This window comes from Manis javanica, chromosome 1 (assembly GCF_040802235.1).
Source record: "Manis javanica isolate MJ-LG chromosome 1, MJ_LKY, whole genome shotgun sequence".
In the NCBI taxonomy this organism is placed as follows: Eukaryota; Metazoa; Chordata; class Mammalia; order Pholidota; family Manidae; genus Manis; species Manis javanica.
In genome coordinates this window covers 96,809,235-96,829,783 of record NC_133156.1, presented here as the reverse complement: position 1 = coordinate 96,829,783, position 20,549 = coordinate 96,809,235, and the positions used below count along the sequence as shown (strand labels likewise).

The window sequence follows — 20,549 nt, the reverse complement described above, 5'->3', positions numbered from 1 at the left end:
TTTACCCCCCATTTGACTATGGAAGTTATTTTAGTCTCCAATGGCCTTAAACTAAAATAAAAACAAAACTTAAAAAAAGAACTGGAAGTATTTTGTGTATAAGTTTTGTTATTCAGAATTATAAATCCTCTCCATAGTGAATCATCTTTATCTTTATGAAATTACTTTTTAAAATTTTTTTGGGGGGTGTAATTTTGCTTTTTCTTTTGGTGATAAGATACCCTGAGACTTTTTAGAAATGAAATAAATTAATTATTATCTGTTGTTTTCATGGTCCAGCTTTTCATTACTAACTTAAATTTTGGTGAATCTAGTTACTAATGTACGTCAAGATGGTGAGGATGAACAAGCATTCATTTTAACTCTGGTGGAAATCCCAACCAATGCAGTAGAAGAATTTACTGATACTACTACACAGTTAATGCCAAACTCTTTACTGCCAGCACCCATATTGGTCAAATCAGTGAATATGGAAGAAAGGGGTGACATAAGGTAATGAATGAGCTAAACTGTTTTTGTTAGAAGAAAAGGTGCTTTATGAATCAAAGAGTTTTGATTGAACAAGCCATTCACCAACATTATTTGTAATTGTTCTGGAGTTCATATTTAGTAATTATGTGGTGGAGAAGAAATCATCGAATTTATATCTGATAAAGATGCCATTTAAATGTGTAATACTTTAGTGTGAAACTTGTTTGGTATTTTTAAGTATTTTGAACCTAAAAATATTTAGCTATCTGGATCCTAAAATGGCATCTCTTAAAGGTATAATTATTTTTTAAGTATGTATATTTTAAATTCTGTAATAAGTATACATTCACAGCAAGTTGCACAAATAGTACAGACAGGTAACAGTTCTGTATATTTCTAATGCCTTTATTTTAATTCTTTACTGTAGAATTGTTACATTTTAATAGCCAATGGTTAGGAAGCTTACTAGAAGTATTAGATAGTGAAGTCTTTTATTAGGAAGAGACATTCAAATTAAATTTTTAATTTTATAGACAAGGAAAACACTATTTCTATATCTCAGGTTTAATTCGGTGTTATAGAATTTAAGTTTTGAGGTTGTAAATATGAATGGGGCTCAAAACTAACATTTTTGTGGCTGGCCACGTATGTATTAGTTACTTGGAAGTTTTTCAGCAGTTTTTTTTGGCTACCTTAGCCTTTAATCTCATTAAGTAACGTCTAATTCACTGACTTAATATGTATGTATTTTCTCTGCAGTATGAATTTTCCACTATCTTCAGTTGTTCAGGATGCCATGTGTTTATCTAATTCTGGAAGGGATGATTCTGAAAAGACTCCTGCTAATTTGGATCTTATATCTAGGAAGAGGTTTCATTGTAAGCTTGATGAAAGTGACCATGTTCCTCCTGCCAAAAAAAGTCTACTTACTTTAAGAAACAATTGTCCAAAACGTACCTCTGAGGTAAGATAGAATCATCAAGCAAGTAAGATGACTATATTACAAACAGCTCTGTTTCTGTTGTTTCCTTTAGATTCTATAGTTCTAATACTTTTCACCATAAATAGTCTGGTTTTAGATTATCACCTGCAACCAATTCTAAATGAAAATTGATGAACATTAATCAGGAAACCTATTCCCAGCTCTGTGTCACTGGCTAAAAATAACACTAAAAATATTAGACAGATCTGGATCTTGGCTGTACCACTTAACAGCTGTGGGACTTCAGACAAGAGACTTTACCTCTCTGAACAAATTTCCTATTGTGTAAAATGATAATGTTAACATCACGACCACCATTATCATAATGCTGAAAGCTTCCCATTTCTTTTAGGGATAAAACCAGAACCTAAGACTCTGTATTTGCCTGGCCCACCTTTGCCTCTTATCTTATGCTGGTCTCTGTCTCACTTCCTGGCCATATTAGCCATCTTTCAGTTTCTTGAATGCACCATATTCTTTCATGTCTCAGAGTGTTTCTTTTGCTGTTTCTTCTTTATGAAACATTCCCTTGCAAAACATACAGACCTCTTTAGCTCAATCATCTATCTCAGGGAAGCCTGATGATACTATGCAGATTTGATCACCAGCCACTCTGTTATAGATTTCTCAGCACCCTTTTGTTTTTGATTCTGGTATTTGTTCACATTTGCCTCACTATGTAACTACACTCTGGAAAGGTAATTTATAATCCATATTCTCAAAGTGATGTTTGCAGACCAATAGTTTTTAGATGACAGCAGACAACAGACAGTTGTATCCTTGTATATCTGATAGGTAAAAAGTGGTTTTGCAGAATGGTTTTTGTTTCTCTTATTATATGAGTAAAGTTGAACATCTCTTCAATACTTAAGACCCATTTGAATTTCCTTTTCTATGAAATGGCTCTTTATATTATTTACCTAGATTGCAAATGGGTTGTTAGTCTGTTTCTTACAGATTTGGAGTAACTCTTCTGTTATGTATGTCTGTGATATGAGTCACATACATTTTTTCCAAGTGTTGTCTTTTGAATCTACTTTTATAGTTTTCTATGCAGACTTTTTTAGTCAACCTTTTAATATGAAAAATTTCATACACTTAAAAAGGTAGTATAGTATATTGTATCCCTAATGTACCAGTCACCCAGGTTCAACAGTTTATAAGCATTCTGTGCAGCCATTGGGTTTTCTTTTAAATTAAGGTATCATTGATACACAATCTTATGAAGGTTTCACATGAACAACACTTTGGTTTCAACATTCACCCATGTTATCAAGTCCTCACCACCCCCTCCATTGCAGTCACTGTCGGTGTAGTAAGAGATGCTATAGAGTCATTACTTGTCTTCTCCTTGTTTTACTGCCTTCCCCATGACCTGCCTATATATTGTGCGTGCTCATCTTTTCCATACATACATAAATCAGCTTGATTTCTGGTAATTGTGAGGGCTTGACTCTTATAACTATTTCGAGCAATTATAGTGCGCCTTCATCCCCTTCTCCCTCCCTCCTGCACCCCTCCTCTTCCCCTCCCCTTTGGTAACTGCTAGTCCCTTCTTGGAGTCTGTGAGTCTGCTGTTATTTTGTTCCGTCAGTTTTCCTTTGTTTTTATACTCCACAAATGAGTGAGATCATTTGGTACTTGTCTTTCTCCACCTGGCTTATTTCACTGAGCATAATACCCTCTGGTTCCATCCATGGTGTTGCAAATGGAAGGATTTCTTTTATGTTTTGTGTTGTTTTAAAAATATTTAATGACACACAAAAAGCATCACAGTACATGTACAAAACTAGGTCACCAGTTTATAATATGTCATTTAAAAAGTGGTAGATTAACACTGGTGTGACTAAAAATGTAAGAAAAGTATAATATCTGTTGGGCTTATTTGTAATTTTTATTTTCTAAACTTTGGTTTCAGTATTTTAATGATAAAAAGTTGCCTATAAAAAGTCAGTTATAATTTTAATTTCTAGAATGCATACATACTGCATTCAGATAGATATGCATACATTTTTTATTTCTCTAATTAAATTTATCAGTCTTTTTATATATGGATTCTAGGGAATATATTATATATTGAAAGTTTACCTTGAGATTTAATATAAATTCTATTAGTTAATATGGTGTTAGGAAGAGTGGAGCCAACTTAATTTTCCCCAGATGCCTATCTAGTTGTCCATTCACTGATTTAAAATTCTACTTGTATCAGACATCAAGTTCCCAAATGTATTTGGCTATATTCCTGAACTTCCCTTGATTCACCTATTCCAGGGCCAGTATCACACTTTAAAAATTATTGTAGCTTTTAAATAGAAAGTATAGTCTCTCCCTCCCCCTCCTCCATACAGATTTCTTTTTTCAAGTTTCTCCTAGTTGCTTATATGTTTTAAAGTTTATATTAGAGTTAGAAGAAGCTCGTTGAAAGCTTTAAAAAATCCTGTTGGTACTTGTGTTAGGATCATATTAACTTGACAGATTAACATAGGGAAACTTGATGTTGTAATTATTGTGTTCTGTCTTCCTGTTCAAAAACATGGTCTGGGGGGAGGGGCTCAAGATAGCGGTGGGAGTAGGGTGGTGGAAATCTCCTCCCAAAACCATATATATATTTTGAAAATTTAACAAATACAACTATTCCTAAAAGAGAGACCAGAAGATATAGTACAACAGCCAGGCTGCATCTACATCTGCAAGAACTCAGCATCTCACGAAAAGGGTAAGATACAAATCCGTGACCCAGTGGAACCCAAGCACTCCTCCACCCCAGCTCACCAGTGGGTGGAAAAGAATCAGAGTGGAGAGGGAGTGGAAGCACAGGACTACTAAATAACCAGCTCTAGTAATCTGCACCAGAAGGACAGACACACATTGCATGGTGTACTGGATATTAGAGAAACGGAAAAGTAAAATCCAAGATGGAGACTGCAAGGGGTCCCCATAGCCGGCTGTCCTGGGAGAAAAGAAAAGTGGGCGCTTTTTAAAAGCCTTAAAGGGACAAGGGCTTAACAGCTGGACAAAATTGTCCCAACACACTCAGCCCAGAATACTGGGAATCTTGAGGAACTTCAGGTGCCCTAACCCACTGGGGGGTAACACAGCTGCAAAGCCAACCATGACGATAAGCACCCTGCCATTCATTCCCTCCCGCCGGCACTGCAAGCAAACCAGCTGATCCACCATGGCTTCAGAGAAGCCGGAGAACAGCCCTGCCCATAGCAACCACACAGAGTCTTCTCCCAACGTGCAGCTAACTGGGACGGATCCAGAGGCTGTCGCCGGCGTGTAGCTGGCCAGCACAGATGGAGGAAGCCGGAGCAAGGTCTGGAAGGCATGAAGGGGCGCCATTCTTGCAGGAGAAGACACCTGACACGTCTGCCACCCTCCGCAGTGTGCTAGGCTATCCTGAGGGCTGCCACATACATGGCGGCTCAGGAGATTATCTCAGAGACCACGCCCAGTGTGCAGGTAACTGGCACAGGCAGCAGAAGCAAGAGCAATATCCAGAAGGCACAAAGGGGCGCTGTTGTCACAGGAGAACACACCCGGCATGTCTGCTTCCCTCCGCAGTGCTCTACGCTATCCTGAGGGCCGCCCCGCCCACAGCAGCTCAGGAGATTATCCCAAAGACTGCTCCTGGTGTGCGGGTAGATGGCACAGGCAATGGAGAAGGGCAAGGCGACCATCAAGCAGGAAGGAACTTTGTTCTCCCAGCTGACACACGTGCCACCTGCCTGAAACCACTTGTATCACCGTGAAAAGGCAGAAGAATCTGGTCCATTCAAAAATCACTCAGACAACCCCAGAGAGATGGCCTGGTGAGATAGATATAACCAATCTTCCTGAAAAACAATTCAAAATAAAAGTCATGACCATGCTGATGGACCTGCAGAGAAATATGCCAGAACTAAGCAACGAAGTCCGTAGGGAGATAACAGAAATGAAACAATCAATAGAAGGTCTTAAGAGCAGACTGGACGAGGTGCAAGAGACTGTTAATGGAATAGAATCAGAGAAAAGGAATACAGAGAAGCTGAGGCAGAGAGATACAGAAGGATCTCTGGGAATGAAAGAATATTAAAAGAATAGCATGACCAAACGGAACAATATTTGCATTATAGGGGTACCAGAAGAAGAGGAGAGAGAAAAGGGATAGAAAGTGTCTTTGAAGAAATTACTGTTGAAAACTTCCCCAAGATGGGGATGGAAACAGTCTCTCAAACCATGGAAGCCCACAGATCTCCCAACACAAGGGACCCAAGGAGGACAAAACCAAGACATATAATAAATAAAATGGCAAAGATCAAAGACAAAGACAGAGTATTCAAGGCAGAGAGAGAAAAAAGATCATCTACAAAGGAAAACCCATCAGGCTATCATCAGACTTCTTAACAGAAACTTTACAGGCCAAAAGAGAATGGCATGATATATTTAATGCAATGAAACAGAAGGGCCTTGAACCAAGAACACTGTATCCAGCACGATTATCATTTAAATTTGAAGGAGGGATTAAACAATTCCCAGACAAGCAAAAGTTGAGGGAATTTTCCTCCCACAAACCATCTCTACAGGATATTTTAAAGGGACTGCTCTAGATGGAAGCGCTCCTAAGGCCAAATAGATGTCACCAGAGAAAATAAAATCACAGCAAAGAAAGCAGACCAACCAAGTACTAACTAAAGGCAAAAAATAAAATTAACTATCCACAATAGCAGACAAAGGAAACACAAAGGAGTACAGAATGAAACACCTAACATATAAAGAATGGAGGAGGAAGAATAAGATGGGAGAGAAATAAAGAATCATCAGACTGTAATGATGATGTAATGATGTAATAAAGAATATTACTCTTATTAAGTAATATTAAGCTATTACTCTTATTAAGTAATAGCTTAATAAGAGAGGTAAGTTAGACAGAGAGTAAAGAAGCTACCCTTGAACCTTTGGTAACCATGAATCCAAAGCCTGTAATAGCAATAAGTACATATCTATCAATAATCACTTTAAATGTAAATGGTCTGAATGCACCAATCAAAAGACACAGAGTAATAGAATGGATAAAAAGCAAGGCCCATCTATATGCTGCTTACAAGAGACTGACCTCAAATACCTAGTAATAAACCTAACCAAGGAAGTGAAGGACCTATAGCCTGAAAAATACAAGACACTCCTAAGAGAAATTAAAGAAGACACTAACAAATAGAAATTCATCCCATGCTCTTGGCTAGTAAGAATTAATATTGTCAAAATGGCCATCCTACCTAAAGCAAGCTACAAACTCAAAGCAATCCCTATCAGAATACCAACAGCATTCTTCAATGAGCTGGAACAAATAGTCTAAAATTCATATGAAACCACAAAAGACCCTGAATAGCCAAACCAATCCTGAGAAGGAAGAATAAAGCAGGGGGGATCTTGCTACCCAACTTCAAGATCTACTACAAAGCCACAGCAATCAAGACAATTTGGTACTGGCACAAGAACAGACCCACAGACCAGTGGAACAGAATAGAGAGTTCAGATATTAACCCAAACATACATGGTCAATTAATATATGCTAATTGAGCCATGGATATACAATGGGGAAATGACAGCCTCTTCAACAGCTGATATTGGCAAAACTGGACAGCTACATGTAAGAGAATGAAACTGGATCATTGTCTAACCACATACACAAAAGTAAATTCAAAATGGATCAAAGACCTGAATGTATGTAAGTCATGAAACCATAAAACTCTTAGAAAAAAACTTAGGCAAAAATCACTTGGACATAAACATGAGCAACTTCTTCATGAACATATCTCCCCAGGCAAGGGAAATAGAAGCAAAAATGAACAAGTGGGACTATATCAAGCTTAAAAGCTTCTGTACAGCTAAGGATACCATCAATAGAACAAAAAGACATCCTACAGTATGGGAGAATATATTCATAAATGACATATCCAATAAAGGCTTGACATCCAAAATATATAAAGAGCTCACACACCTCAACAAACAAAAAGCAAATAATCCAATTAAAAAATGGGCAGAGGAGCTGAACAGACACTTCTCCAAATAAGAAATTCAGATGGCCAGTAGGCACATGAAAAGATGTTCCACATTGCTCATCATCAGAGAAATGCAAATTAAACCTACAATGAGATATCACCTCACACCAGTAAGGTTGGCCACCATCCAAAAGACAAACAGCAACAAATGTTGGTGAGGATGTGGAGAAACAGTAACCCTCCTACACTGCTGGTGGGAATGTAAAGTAGTTCAGCCATTGTGGAAAGCAGTATGGAGGTTCCTCAAAAAGCTCAAAATAGAAATACCATTTGACCCAGGAATTCCACTCTTAGGAATTTACCTTAAGAACGCAGCAGCCCAGTTTGAAAAAGACATATACACCCCTATACTTATAGCAGCACTATTACAATAGCCAAGAAATGGAAGCAACCTAAGTGTCCATCAGTAGATGAATGGATAAAGAACAGGTGGTACATATACACAATAGAATATTATTCAGCCATAAGAAGAAAACAAATCCTACCATTTGCAACAACATGGATGGAGCTAGAGGGTATTATGCTCAGTGAAATAAGCCAGGCGGAAAAAGACAAGTATCAAATGATTTCACTAATATGTGGAGTATAAGAACAAAGAAAAAAAACTGAAGGAACAAAACAGCAGCAGATTCACAGAACCCAAGAATGGACTAACAGTTACCAAAGGGAAAGGGACTGGGGAGGATGGCTGGGAAAAATGGGCATTACGTTTTGCAGACATAATGTAGGGGGGTGCACAGGGAGGGCTGTACAACACAGAGAAGACAGGTAGTGATTCCATAGCATCTTGCTACACTGATGGACAGTAGCAAGACCATAATGGGTATGTTGTGGGGACTTGATGATGGGGGGAGTGTAGTAAGCATAATGTTGCTCACGTAATTGTAGATTAATGATACCAAATTAAAACAAAAAACAAAAAGAAAGACATAGTCTGCCTTTTCATTTAAGTCATCTTTTATGTCTCTGAATGGTATTTTAAACTCCTCTTCATATAAATTTTGGTACACTTCTCATTAGGTTGCCCCTAAGAATTGTACCTTTTTTTTTTTTGCTATTGTCATTACATTCTTTTCTATTTAGAGAGTTTACTGAATTTTCATTATATGCAGTAATTTTTCAGTCGATTCTCTTGGGTTTTCTAAGTAAAAATCGTTACCATCTACAAATAGTTTTAACTGTTCTCATCTACTTTTTATACCTTTATGTTATATTGGCTACTGTAACAAAAAAAATGTCAGAAAATAGTCCTGATAGTGGATGTCTTTTTCTTATTCCTAACTTTAATGGAAATGCTTCCAGTGTTTCTAAAATGGGATGCTGGCTTTTGGATTGCAATAGTTATATTTTATGGTGTTAAGAAAATGTCTGTCTATTCAGTTTAAAGTTCAAGTATGAATGTTTGGACATTTCTCTCACAAATAGATGATATTATCATTTTTCTCCTTAGATCTGTTGAATTATATTCATAGGTTTCATAATGTTGCATAATTTTTGCATTCCTGAAGTAACTCTACTTAGATACCATGTATTAGTCTTTTGATGTGCTGCTGAATTTTGCATATAATATTTCATTTGATATTTTTGCACTTAAGTGAGATTGATTAGTTGATATCAATATTATGCTTGATTTATAAAATGCATTTGGAAGCCTACCCTTCTACTATCCTCTGGATCAGTTTAAATAATAGTAGCAATGTCTTTTCCATAAGGGTATGGTAGAATTCCTGTAAAACATGTCTGACTCTTGAGCTTTCTGGGAGATACGTGCTTTCTTTACTTAAAAGAGAAAAAAACTTAATTTTATTTGATAAATGAATTTCTAATATTTTTTGTAAATTTTCTTAAAACAGGCATGTGCAAAGAAATTAAATGTTTTTGAGGAAACAGGTGAGTGAAATAAATTTTAATGAGATTGTATTTTTCTGCATACCCCTGATTATTCTGATGCATCATCATGTTAAAATTTGAGATTGAATCATGGTCTTGCTTACTTTTCTCTAAGAATTATTCATTTATTATTGAAAGTTTTACTTCCCTTGGAAGATCTTCATTTTGGCACTTTTGTAGCTACTTTCATCACAGAATTTCCTATAAAAGCTCAACAACTATATTTTGAGAATTAGCAAGCTGAATATAAAGGAGGGTTTATAGGTCCTTAGCTTTACTCTGAACTTAGAACTCAGGCCTCCACCCTCCATTTTGCTAGTTCAAGAAATGTTTATAGAGAAAGATTTTCTAGGTCAAAGTATATTGACATCTGAATACAAAAGTTTTTTTTATGGCTTTTAACCAATTATAATAGTCTTAATAGTCTAGTAATTCATAATTTATCTTACTCTTATTAGGGTAGGTTTATGATAGAATGTCATAGCGTTTTTTCTTTAAATATTGCAATTCAGTTAGATGTATTAATTTCAATATGTGTACTTATGATTTTTCTTTTTTTGAAGGGGAATCTAACAAAGGGCAGGATATCTTTCCTTCTTCAGGAAACACACCTACAACTCTAGAACCTCAGAAAGGGCAACTTGAAGCAACTTTTCAGAGTATAGGATCTAGTTCTTCTGAGAAAATAACAGATATGCCTAGAGAAAAAAATACACCTCAGTTACCTCAGGATGAGGTGATTGTGTCTGATAAGGAAGAAAGAACTCATGCTGCTTCTCAGTCTGAACAAAGGGATTGCATTGCATCGTCTTCAAAAACCCCATTATCCAGGTAACATGAGGAAATCTTTAACAAATGTTTCTGTCTCTCAGTGGATAAATAAAACTATACAGAACAGATATAACATATATATATATATATATATATAAAGTCTAGGTCCAGTATAAAGGATGTTGTTTTATAAATATATCCCTCCATCAGTAATAGAAAGGGAAGGAGCTTTATCAAAGGAAATAATAGTAATGTCAAACACTTGTAGGACTCTTGCAGATGAATACATATTTCATAAGAAGAACTTAACTCTAAGTGCTGAAACTTTGATCTTTTAGACAGAAAACCTTTAGAGTTTAGTATTACTTTCTTTTACAGATTGTCCATGGTTAGTGTTTTGATCATTATTTATTCCACCACAGTAGATGGCAATGAAACTGTAGGTGGTCTGAGACATAGGGCTGATGACATCAGAAGTACCTCTGAAAGTTGCTTTATTGAAGTGTGCATTTTTCTCCCTTGTGGCATACCTAAGAGGTAAACTGTGGCTTTCTTCCTGTAAGAGTAAGTATGGAACTTAAGCCCAAAGCTCCATTATTTTATTCATATTCTAGAAGAGAGCCTTCTGGGTTATGGATAATTATTTGCTTGTCATCAGCAGTCAAATCATTAACATGGTGTTGGTGAGGTGAAGAGGGGAGGACATAACACTAGCTTCCACTAAGAGAAAGGGGGGAAGGACATGTAGCTTGAAAAGATATATTTAATGAATCAATTGTTGTTTTTGTTATATAAACTATAGAAAATAAAGCTCAGCAATGTCTTTTCTGGCCTTAGAGATGTGCTGAAAATAGAAGGAAGGAAGCATCATGGTGGTTTTTGTGTTAAAACCAATTGAGAAATAGAATTCTAGAAAGAGGGTTAGGAAACCTTTTTTGCAAAATGTATGATCCATATTTTAGGCCATATGGTCTCTGTTGCAACTACTCAATTCTGTATTTGTAACACAGACTTATATTTCTATATATTTGTATTTACATTTATATCTAAACAGATGAACATGGCTGTGTTCCAATAAAACTTGTTTATAGAATCAGGTGCTAAACTGCATTTGTTTTGGCCTGCGGGCCATAGTTTCCTGACCCCTCCTCTAGAGCCTTGACACTCAAAGTGTGGTCCTGGGACCCAGCAGCATGGAGATCATTAGAGAACTTGTCAGAAATATGGAACTCAGGCCCCCACCCTCCACCACCTTAGTCAGAATCGTCATCTTAATAAGATGCCAGGTGATTTGTGTGCACTTTCACGCTTGAGAAATACTGCTCTAGAATAAGCTGTGGTCTTTGTCACAAATATAAGTCATTGCATAGTGGTAAGATACTTACTGCTATTAGTACTTAGTAGGTGTGCTGATACCACTAATGTGGTCCCACATGTGCCATTTTAGCATTAATGGAAAGAAGTTGGTATTAAGAAAGTGTTTTTCTGGATATTCTTGAATATCTGCACATTTGCTTTTTCTAGACCTGGCAGAAGACCCCTGGGATTTTTGTCTTTAATATGTTCAAAGAATAGTTTGGAGTCTGATGAACCTACTCAGGTTCATATTAAGAAACGCCTAAAGCCTCTGATACCTGTAACAAGACAGAATTTGAAAAGATCTAATCCACTCAGTGAAAGCCAGAAAAAAGGTCAAGAGTCCCCTGATTTGCTTCCATCTCCAAGTGTTGTTGTTAATACTCAGTCTGAGAATATTGGCACTTCATCAACTCAGGTATGTGATAACTACTATATTTTGTTTGTATAGAATGGGTTAGATACCAGACTCACCTAGGAAAAACATGGCAATTGTTACTTTCATTTGGATGTCAGAAATTACTAGAGAGCAACTCCTGTCCATCTTCTCCCCATCAAACCCCACTCTTGGAAGAAGACATGGTGTTGATTTTGGAAGTTACAGCTAGTTAAGTATGGAGCCATTGAAGTCGCTTAAATGTACACTTAATTGCTATTCCTTTAATGCAAAGTGCCTACTGGCCTGTGGAAGCAAAACAAAGCAGTGCTTGCATTTTATTTGCTTTAGGAGAAATGTCCTGACACTCGCAAGAATTCAGGTGATGGTAGAATTAGCATTTGTTTGTATGTTTCATTTCTATGCGTTCTAAACTGTCTATATGGCAAGTACGGGAGTGGAAAAGTCCATGAACCTGTATCAGATTGGGGGAAAATATTTGCATGACTTAAAAGCTCAACAAAGAAAAGGCTGGTGTCCATCTGTTGGATAGCATGAGCCCCAAAAGGAGTACGTTTGTAAAGAATGTCTTTAAAAGTTTTTAAAAAATTTTTTTATATTATTTCTGATATTTATTTTCTGAGGCCAAGATTTTATCAATGAATCTCTTACTATTGCCCAATTAATTCGGAGAATTAATTTGGAGTTGTAATTAGTAGCAGCATAGTAATGACAGTTAAATCATATCTGTGCCAGCATTAGATATTAAATCTTCAAAATAAAAAATTTTTTTTCACATAATACACTAGTAAAGGGGTGGAAATGTCATTTCATTTTGTTCATTTGTTCTAGTTTCGTTAATTGTGATGTTAAGACTGTTCATATGGGATTGTTCTTCTTTCCTGAGGTAGGCCTGTATTGCAATATACTTCCCTCTTAGCTCGACCTTTGCTGTGTCCCACAGATTTTGTTTCCAAAGTATTTTTTACTAGATATAAAAAAAGTTTTTTCACATTTAGATCTTTAGATTCATCTAGAATTTATTTTGGTCATCTGACTTTTTTTTTTCAGATGTTAACAGCTGTCCAACATCATTTACTGAATAGTCCAACTTATTTCTTTTTTGGGGAAAATGTCACTTTTATCAGAAACTAAATTTCCATCCATCTGTGTTAGGGATATTTGTAGTTTTTTATTTTGTTGATATATATGTTTGTCCCTGTGCTGATGCCATGTGGTCTCAATTTTTTATAGATTTGTGAGTAAGCTATTTTTTAATAGGATTTTCAATTTGTAATATTTCTTTTGGGTGTGGTTCTATTTTGTGGGTCTGGTCATTAAAATATTTTCATTATAGATTTAATTTAATTTATATTTTTCTATATTATTAAATATTTTTCATGGAGAATTAGGGTGAAGAAATGAATTGTGTGTTATATACTTAATCAAATCATATCTAGTGTTGTATATTTGTTGATTCCAACTGATGCTACAAAGGTTATCTTATTCATAAAACTCTTAGTGTGTTTAGGAATAGTTCCTTAATATAACAGCATTAGAAATGAAATTATGTCAGTGACTATGAATGTATTTAAAGTTCTTAATATTTATTGCTGTTATTGCTTTATAGGAGGTATCAATTTAGACTACCAGTACCAATAAGTAATTGTTATACTGCATATTTATTACCTTTTTAGGTTTCTTGTGATCGTTCCTTACCAAAAGAAGAATGTAAAAGTGGCCAAAATCGAGCATCTGAAGAGGAACCAACCACAGTCTCTGAATATTTCTTTAATGATATCTTTATTGAAGTGGATGAAACAGAATAAAAGTCTTTTTCTTTTTTCTTTTTTAAGTCTAGGATTTCCAGAGGCAGTTACATCAACTAAGCAGTATTTAGAAAAAAGCATCACTGGCTGTTTCACTTGAGGTTGATTTTGAATATTTAATGAATTTGAAATGGAGCTTATTGTATAATCAGTGGAAAACATTGCAGAGGTTCCTTTCAATCAGATTGACTTAGCATTTTGGAACTACCATGCAATTAATCCTGCTTTCTCAGACAGAGTATCTATTCTTGTTTACATTTTGACTTTTTCTGTGCTGAACATACATGGACGGTTTGGAATGTTGTGGATAAATGTCTTTATAAATCACAGTGCTGATGTGTTTGGAGGTGGATTGTATTTAAATTTAGAAACTTTTGTTTTGTGAAGGTTTTTCTCTTGTGGGGTTTTTGTTTTTGTTTTGCTTTGTTTTAAATGATGAAGGCCTTTTCAGTTGTCTCTAAGTAAATGAAAGCAAATTGTAAAACACTTCAGTAAGGTGAATGTTAAAAACTTTTCTATTACTAGCTATTTGACTGACTGAAAAATAGGTATTTTTCTAACTCATGTTTATGTACCTTTGGTCCTAATTGAAGAACTAGTATTTAAACTTATAATTTATAAAGTTGAAACATCAAAAAGCTTATTTATTTAAAATTTTTTATTTAAAAGAATATTCAGTTTTAATTATTTTCACCCCTCAGAGTATGGGTAAAGAAGGCATTGACAAATTTATGTTTTTCTCCTTTCCCTCTTTAACTTTAAAGATATTTAGAGTGATATAATGAAAGCTATTTGGATAGTATATATGTTTTGAATACATTTTTCTCATAGTTTAGTAGATTGGCTTTGTACTGTGAATTTTTTGTTTCTCTTATATCTTGGATAATCTCAGGATTTGTATGGAAATAAACCCTTAACTTCATTTATGAGGCAAATCTCCATACAAAACTCAATATCCTTTATATACATACACACTCACATGCATTCCTTTTTTTAAAAACCAATTTCTTGATGGTTTTCCCTCATTAAATTCTGCTCAAGGAGCACTTAGGCCTTTAGGTGTAGAACATGATTATGATGTTAAAAACAGAAAGTAAGGTATAGTAAAACTTCATTAAGTCAGTGACTATCATCAATATGAATTTAAGGGTTTTTAATTTCAAGATTTTAAAATTTACATATGTAGTTCTATTATCCACCCATTTAATCTTTTGTGGTTCAAGTTAAACTTCTCAGAGGAAATTTATTATTTCATTTGAAAAGCCTCCTGGTCAGATAATACAGTAGGTCAGGAGTCAGAAACGTTTTTCACAAAATATTCTCGAGTTGATGGGCCAGATGGCTTCTGTGGCAACTACTTAACTCTGCTATTTCAATGTGAAAACAGCCACATACAATGGTGCGAATGGCTGGATTGGCCTTTTAGTTTACTCCCTGCATTTGACAGTAATTATCTAACCTTAAGGGGCTGACTTCTTTATCTGTGAGATGTTTGTCATTGAAGATATGAATTGTACCTAACAATTAAAATTGTATTGATTCCATTGTGAAATGATCAGTATTTCAATTGGGAAGATACTTTAATATCTAGACAATTGTGTTTGCATATTGAAAAAAAATGGTGGCCAGTTTTCAAGTTCACTATAAAATAGGAGGTAATTTATTACTACTGCAAGTATGGCAGTAATCGTAATTTATTAAACAGTTGATATTACAGCATATCTTCCTACTGTGTTTTAGTGAAATTTACAGTTTACTTTTTTGTCATAAAGGAGGATCTATACTGAGTGAAAATTCTCTATAGATACACATTTATTTATTTCATGTGATTAATATGTCACAAAATCATGGTAGTAAATCACATTGCTATTGTAATGCCCTGTTAAATTTTTTTTTCAGTCTCATGTTCTGAAATGGTGTCTTTCATTAATTAATGCTAGTTTCAGTGTTAGGTTGCCACAACTGAACTATTATTTTATTCCTTATATGATATTTATATTTTGACTTTGTTAACATCTGTCTCTCCTTCATCTACAATTAATTAATTTATGGCAGATGTAATTTCTCACTATATAAAGAATAATGTATTTTTGAGCATTCATTGTATTAGAGAATCAAGTCAACCATCTAAATTATCCTATTATATCCTTAAAACTAATCTTGGGAGCAAGAGAAATATAATCAGTGTATTTACCTTATAGGTGGAAAGACTTGTTCACACCTGTGTTTAATCTGATTCATGTAAAGATGTTGTGAAGAATTATATTATAAATCTTAATGGAGATATGATTAAAGATCTTTATATTTTTCTTTACTTTTCCTCCTGAACATTTATGTCTTAGCAAGTGACCAACATGATGGTTTAAAAGCCTAATTATTAGTAAATGATTGAGGCACGGATAAAAATATGAATATCCACTGTTACCACCATGTTATTTGAAGTAGAAGTGACTATGTATACTATCTTGCTTGAACAGCCTTTGATGAAAAAGCAATATCTGTCATTTGTAAATTTTCTTGTTCTAAAGAAAGCAGTTACGTTCTATACATACAGTGTAAATAAAATTTATTTTATACTATTTCTGTGTCTTTTTCTTTTCAAATGACTTAATAAAGATATTAATGTTAAACCAGAACTTGTCAGTTTTTCAACTATAGTGTATATTTTTTTCATAAAAATATGGTAAAACTGGAAAAACTTATTTTTCTTATATGCATTCTCTGAGGGCTCTTTTTTTTGATCCTACAAGAATAAAGAATAGACTTTCCGCCACATTTGGGACATAGGAAGAATTGCTAATTTTTTTATTTACTTCTTTTTTTTAAATATTTTGGTATTGTTAATGTACAATTACTTGAACAACACTATGGTTACTAGACTCCCCCTATTATCAACTCCTCACGACATACCCCATTACAGTCACTGTCCATCAGCATAGTAAGATGCTATAGAATCATTACTTGTCTTCTATGTGTATACTGCCTTTCCAGTGTCCACCCTGGCTACATTATGTGTGCTAATTGTAATGCCCCTTTTTCCCCCTTACACGTCCCTTCCCACCCATCCTCCCCCATCCCTTTCCCTTTTGTAACTGTTAGTCCATTCTTGGGTTCTGTGAATCTGCTGCTGTTTTGTTCCTTCAGTTTTTTTCTTTGTTCTTATACTCCACAGATGAGTGAAATCATTTGATACTTGTCTTTCTCTGCCTGGCTTATTTCACTGAGCATAATACCCTCTAGCTCCATCCATGTTGTTGCAAATGGTAGGATTTGTTTTCTTATGGCTGAATAATATTCCATTGTGTGTATATACCACATCATCTTTATCCATTCATCTACTGATGGACATTTAGGTTGCTTCCATTTCTTGGCTATTGTAAATAGTGCTGCGATAAACATAGGGGTGCATATGTCTTTTTCAAACTGGGCTGCTGCATTCTTAGGGTAAATTCCTAGAAGTGGAATTCCTGGGTCAAATGGTATTTCTATTTTGAGTCTTTTGAGGAACCTCCACATTGCTTTCCACAATGGTTGAACTACTTTACATTCCCACCAGCAGTGTAGGAGGGACCCCCTTTCTCCACATCTTTGTCAGCATTTGTTATTTGTCTTGTGGTTTTAATTTGCATTTCTTTGATGACTAGTGATGTGGAGCATCTTTTCATGTGCCTGTTGGCCATCTGAATTTCTTCTTTGGAGTAATGTCCAGCTCCTCTGCCCATTTTTTAATTGGATTATTTGCTTTTTGTTTGTTGAGGTGCATGAGCTCTTTATATATTTTGGATGTCAACCCTTTATCGGATCTGTCATTTATGAATATATTCTCCCATACTGTAGGATGTCTTTTTGTTCTACTGATGATGTCCTTTGCTGTACAGAAGCTTTTTAGTTTGATATAGTCCCACTTGCTCATTTTTATTTTTGTTTCCCTTGCTTGGGGAGACATGTTCATGAAGAAGTTGCTCATGTTTATGTCCAAGAGATTTTTGCCTATGTTTTTTTCTAAGAGTTTTATGGTTTCATGACTTACATTCAGGTCTTTGATCCATTTTGAGTTTACTTTTGTGTATGGTGTCAGACAATAATCCAGTTTCATTCTCTTACATGTAGTTGTCCAGTTTTGCTAGCACCATCTGTTGAAGAGACTGTCATTTCCCCATTGTATGTCCCTGGCTCCTTTATCATATATTAATTGGCCATATATGTTTGGGTTAATGTTTGGAGTCTCTATTCTGTTCCACTGGTCTGTGGCTCTGTTCTTGTGCCAGTACCAAAATGTCTTGATTGCTGTGGCTTTGTAGTAGAGCATGAAGTCAGGGAGCATAATTCCCCTTGCTTTATTCTTCCTTCTCAGGATTGCTTTGGCTATTCAGGGTCTTTTGTCATTCTATATGAATTTTTGAACTATTTGCTCTAGTTCATTGAAGAATGCTGTTGGTATTTTGATAGGGATTGCATTGAATCTATAGATTGCTTTAGGCAGGATGGCCATTTTGACACTTTCTCTTAAGAGTGTCTTGTAGTTTTCAGGGTATAGGTCTTTCACTTCCTTGGTTAGGTTTATTCCTAGGTATTTTTTTTTTTTATGTAATTGTGAATGGAATTTTTTTCCTGATTTCTCTTTCTGCTAGTTCATCATTAGTGTATAGGAAAGCCACAGATTTCTGTTTGTTAATTTTGTATCCTGCAACTTTGCTGAATTCAGATATTAGATCTAGTAGTTTTAGAGTGGATTCTTTAGGGTTTTTAAATGTACAATATCATGTCATCTGCAAACAGGGACAGTGACTTCTTCCTTACCAATCTGGATGCCTTTTATTTCTTTGTGTTGTCTGATTGCCCTGGCTACAATGTGCAGAACTATGTTGAATAAAAGTGGGGAGAGTGGGCATCCCTGTCTTGTTCCCTATCGCAAAGGAAAAGCTTTCGGCTTCTCGCTATTAAGTATAATGTTGGCTGTGGGTTTGTCATACATGGCTTTTATTATGTTGATGTACTTGCCCTCTATACCCATTTTGTTGAGAGTTTTTATCATGAATGGATGTTGAGTTTTGTCGAATGCTTTTTCAGCATCTATGGAGATGATGATTTTTTTGGTTTTTGACCTTTTTGTTGATGTAGTGGATGATGATGGATTTTCAAATGTACCATCCTTGCATCCCTGTGATGAATCCCACTTGATCATGATGGATGATCTTTTTTATGTATTTTTGAATTTGGTTTGCTAATATTTTGTTGAATATTTTTGAATATATGTTCATCAGGGATATTAGTCTATAATTTTCTTTTTTTGTGGTGTATTTGCCTGGTTTTGGTATTAGAGTGCTGCTGGCTTCATAGAATGAGTTTGGGAGTATTCCCTCGTCTTCTACTTTTTGGAATACTTTAAGGAGGATGGGCATTAGGTGTTCACTAAATGTTTGATAAAATTCAGCAGTGAAACCATCTGGTACAGGAGTTTTTTTCTTAGCTAGTTTTTTGATTACCAATTCAATTTCTTTGCTGGTAATTGATCTGTTCAGATTTTCTGTTTCTTCCTGGGTCAACCGTGGAAGGTTGTATTTTTCTAGAAAGTTGTCTGTTTCTTGTAAGTTTTCCAGCCTGTTAGCATATAGGTTTTCATAGTAGTCTCTAGTAATTCTTTGTATTTCTTCAGTGTCCATAGTGATTTTTTCTTTCTCATTTCTGATTCTGTTTATGTGTGTAGACTCTCTTTTTTTCTTGGTAAGTCTGGCCAGGGGTTTATCTATTTTGTTTATTTTCTTGAAAAACCAGCTCCTGCTTTTATCGTTTCTTTGTAATGTTTTATTCTCAATTTTATTTATTTCTGTTTTAATCTTTATTATGTCCCTCCTGCTACTGACTTTGGGCCTCATTTGTTCTTCCTTTTCTAGTTTCATTTATTGTGAGTTTGACTGTTCTTTTGGGATTGTTCTTTCCTGAGATAGGCCTGTATTGTAATATATTTCCCTCTTAGCACAGCCTTCAGTGCGTCCCACAGATTTTTGTGGTGTTGAATTGTTTTCATTTGTCTCCATATATTGCTTGATCTCTGCTTTTATTTGGCCATTGATCCATTGATTATTTAGGAGCATGTTGTTATGCCTCCATGTGTGTGTGAGTTTTCATGTTCTTTGTGTAATTTATTTCTAGTTTCATACCTTTGTGATCTGAGAAGGCGGTTGGTACAATTTTAGTCTTTTTGAATTTACTGAGACTCTTTGTGGCCTTGTGTATGATCTATTGAAAATGTTTCATGTATACTTGAGAAGAACGTGTATCCTGTTGCTTTTGGATGGAGTGTTCTGTAGATATCCATCAGGTCCATCTGTTCTAATATGTTCAGTGCTTCAGTCTCTTATTTTCTGTCTGGTTCATCTGTCCTTTGGAGTGAGTGGTGTGTTGAAGTCTCCTAAAATGAATGCATTGCATTCTATTTCCCCCTTTAATTTTGTTAGTATTTGTTTCACGTATGTAGGTGCTCTTGTGTTGGGTGCGTAGATATTTATAATAGTTATATCCTTTTGTTGGACTAACCTTTTTATGATTATGTAATGTCCTTCTTTGTCTCTTGTGACTTTCTTTGTTTTGAAGTCTATTTTGTCTGATACAAGTACTGCAACTCCTGCTTTTTTCTCCCTATTAGTTGCATGAAATATCTTTTTCCATCCCTTTACTTTCAGTCTGTATGTCTTTCAGTTTGAAGTGAGTCTCTTGTAGGTGGCATATAGGTGGGTCCTGTCTTTTTATTCGTTCAGTGACTATGTCTTTTGATTGGTGCATTCAGACCATTTACATTTAGGGTGATTATCGATAGGTACATACTTATT

The 20,549-nt window shown here is 35.2% G+C and overlaps 1 protein-coding gene across 5 annotated transcripts in view; it reads left to right on the top strand.

The window, feature by feature from the left end:
• Window positions 1-16,300, top strand: part of BDP1 (BDP1 general transcription factor IIIB subunit) — a 107,099-nt gene extending 90,799 nt beyond the window's left edge. For 3 of the 5 annotated variants that reach the window (XM_073235351.1, XM_073235336.1, XM_037026132.2), the window contains 6 exons: window positions 315-492; window positions 1,231-1,435; window positions 9,351-9,387; window positions 9,951-10,218; window positions 11,683-11,932; window positions 13,588-16,300. In XM_073235351.1, coding sequence (XP_073091452.1) covers window positions 315-492; window positions 1,231-1,435; window positions 9,351-9,387; window positions 9,951-10,218; window positions 11,683-11,932; window positions 13,588-13,719 — 1,070 coding nt within the window. In that variant the 3' untranslated portion in view covers window positions 13,720-16,300. Of the gene's footprint in view, window positions 1-314; window positions 493-1,230; window positions 1,436-9,350; window positions 9,388-9,950; window positions 10,219-11,682; window positions 11,933-13,587 lie in introns of those variants that run through there. The other 2 variants (XM_073235343.1, XR_012130660.1) reach the window with 2 other exon arrangements.
• Window positions 16,301-20,549: the final 4,249 nt, after the last annotated feature.